Source organism: Borostomias antarcticus (genome assembly GCF_949987555.1).
Source record: "Borostomias antarcticus genome assembly, chromosome: 1".
NCBI lineage: Eukaryota > Metazoa > Chordata > Actinopteri > Stomiiformes > Stomiidae > Borostomias > Borostomias antarcticus.
Window position 1 is genome coordinate 25,253,072 of NC_140234.1, and position 2,500 is coordinate 25,255,571.

Here is a 2,500-nt window from a genome sequence, read left to right on the forward strand (position 1 = left end):
TGTGTGGCTGAAAAGATGACCCCCCGGGTCCTGCATTAGTCTCTGTCTCTGACCCTGTTTTCATCTCACTGGGCTCTGCTCCAAATCTGGCTCGGTGATCCATGCTGAGGTCATTGGCTCTGCCACTCTCTTTCTACAAGAGCTATTACAGGTTTTACAGGTGTTGGGGTCTAGTCCCTCTCCTACTGGACCTGGTGGGGTAGAGGTGTTGGGGTCTAGTCCCTACTGTATAGAGGGTTTTCACGGCCGGCCATGTTGGAGGTTTAAGCTTAGGTTTTGCAGGTGTAAGCTCTGGTTTAGGCTAACAACTAGATAGATAGGTCTATCTACCTGTCTATTGATCTATCTAGCTAGCTAGCTATCTACATTCAGTAGCTTCAACCTCCAACATGGCCGACTGATGACGGGCTGTGAAAACCCTCTATTAGAAAGCTGTAACTTCAGTGGACACTCATGAGACAGGCTCATTGAGCAGCACCCTGACTGTCCTTCACCCCCCCCCCACCCCCCCCACCCCAGGAGCACGGCATCCCCACCAACATGGGCTACGCCGTGGCCCCCCACCACTCCGGGGTCTACCCGGTCCACCTGCAGCTCTACGACGCCTGGAAGAAGGTGTGGGGCATCAAGGTGACCAGCACGGAGGAGTACCCCCACCTCAAACCCGCACGCCACCGACGAGGATTCTACCACAGCGGCATTAGCGTAAGGACACAAACGCCCCCAAACACAACACACACACCACGTAGACAGACACACACACACACACACACACACACACACACACTTTTCTCCACCCCTCATCTCATCTCTCCTCTAGTTATCCATCCTCTGTCTGCTACAGGAGTGTGAGGTTGTCACGGTGATGATAATTCCGATCCTGACACCTTCCTGTGAAATATTCACCTTGAGCTCTGCACAGTCACACACTCTCCTCACCCCCTCCCTCTACCTCTCCTTCTATTTCTCCTTCTACCTCTCCATCTATCTCTCCTTCTCTCTGTCTTTCTACCTCTTCTCCATCCCTCTCCTTCTACCTCTCCTTCTCTGTCTTTCTACCTCTTCTCCATCCTTCTCCTTCTACCTCTCCTTCTGCCTCTCCTTCTCTCTGTCTTTCTACCTCTTCTCCATCCCTCTCCTTCTACCTCTCCTTCTCTGTCTTTCTACCTCTTCTCCATCCTTCTCCTTCTACCTCTCCTTGTATCTCTCCTTCTACCTCTCCTTCTATCTCTCCTTCTCCCTGTCTTGTTCCTCCTGGTTTTCCAGGCTGTGGGGGCGTGGGTTGAGAGGGAGGAGATTAATTTTTTTACAGTGTGTTGCACAGGAGATCTGTGAACAAGCCCTCCTTGTTATCAGCTGGTAGATGGACCTGGTAGATGGACCTGGTAGATCTGGTAGGTGGACCTGGTAGGTGGACCTGGTAGGTGGACCTGGTAGATGGATCTGGTAGATGGATCTGGTAGATGGATCTGGTAGATGGATCTGGTAGATGGACCTGGTAGATCTGGTAGGTGGATCTGGTAGGTGGATCTGGTAGGTGGATCTGGTAGATGGATCTGGTAGGTGGATCTGGTAGGTGGATCTGGTAGGTGGATCTGGTAGATGGATCTGGTAGATGGATCTGGTAGGTGGATCTGGTAGATGGATCTGGTAGATGGATCTGGTAGGTGGACCTGGTAGATGGATCTGGTAGATGGATCTGGTAGATGGATCTGGTAGATGGATCTGGTAGGTGGACCTGGTAGGTGGATCAGGTAGATGGATCTGGTAGGTGGACCTGGTAGGTGGACCTGGTAGGTGGACCTGGTAGATGGACCTGGTAGATGGATCTGGTAGATGGATCTGGTAGATGGATCTGGTAGGTGGATCTGGTAGATGGATCTGGTAGGTGGATCTGGTAGATGGATCTGGTAGATGGATCTGGTAGGTGGATCTGGTAGATGGATCTGGTAGGTGGACCTGGTAGGTGGATCTGGTAGATGGATCTGGTAGATGGATCTGGTAGGTGGACCTGGTAGATGGACCTGGTAGATGGATCTGGTAGATGGATCTGGTAGGTGGACCTGGTAGATGGACCTGGTAGATGGACCTGGTAGATGGATCTGGTAGGTGGACCTGGTAGATGGACCTGGTAGATGGATCTGGTAGATGGATCTGGTAGATGGATCTGGTAGATGGATCTGGTAGGTGGACCTGGTAGATGGATCTGGTAGATGGATCTGGTAGGTGGATCTGGTAGGTGGATCTGGTAGGTGGACCTGGTAGATGGATCTGGTAGGTGGACCTGGTAGGTGGATCTGGTAGATGGATCTGGTAGGTGGACCTGGTAGATGGATCTGGTAGGTGGATCTGGTAGGTGGATCTGGTAGGTGGATCAGGTAGATGGATCTGGTAGGTGGACCTGGTAGGTGGATCTGGTAGATGGATCTGGTAGGTGGACCTGGTAGATGGACCTGGTAGGTGGACCTGGTAGGTGGATCTGGTAGATGGATCTGGTAGG

The 2,500-nt window shown here is 52.0% G+C and overlaps 1 protein-coding gene across 1 annotated transcript in view; it reads left to right on the forward strand.

Moving 5' to 3' along the window:
- Positions 1 to 2,500, forward strand: part of ndst1b (N-deacetylase/N-sulfotransferase (heparan glucosaminyl) 1b) — a gene marked incomplete at its 5' end in the record, with an annotated part of 23,566 nt that overhangs the window by 4,337 nt on the left and 16,729 nt on the right. The window contains one exon of the mRNA XM_084448666.1: positions 520 to 705. Within this exon, the coding sequence (XP_084304792.1) occupies positions 520 to 705 (186 nt within the window). The remainder of the gene's footprint in view (positions 1 to 519; positions 706 to 2,500) is intronic.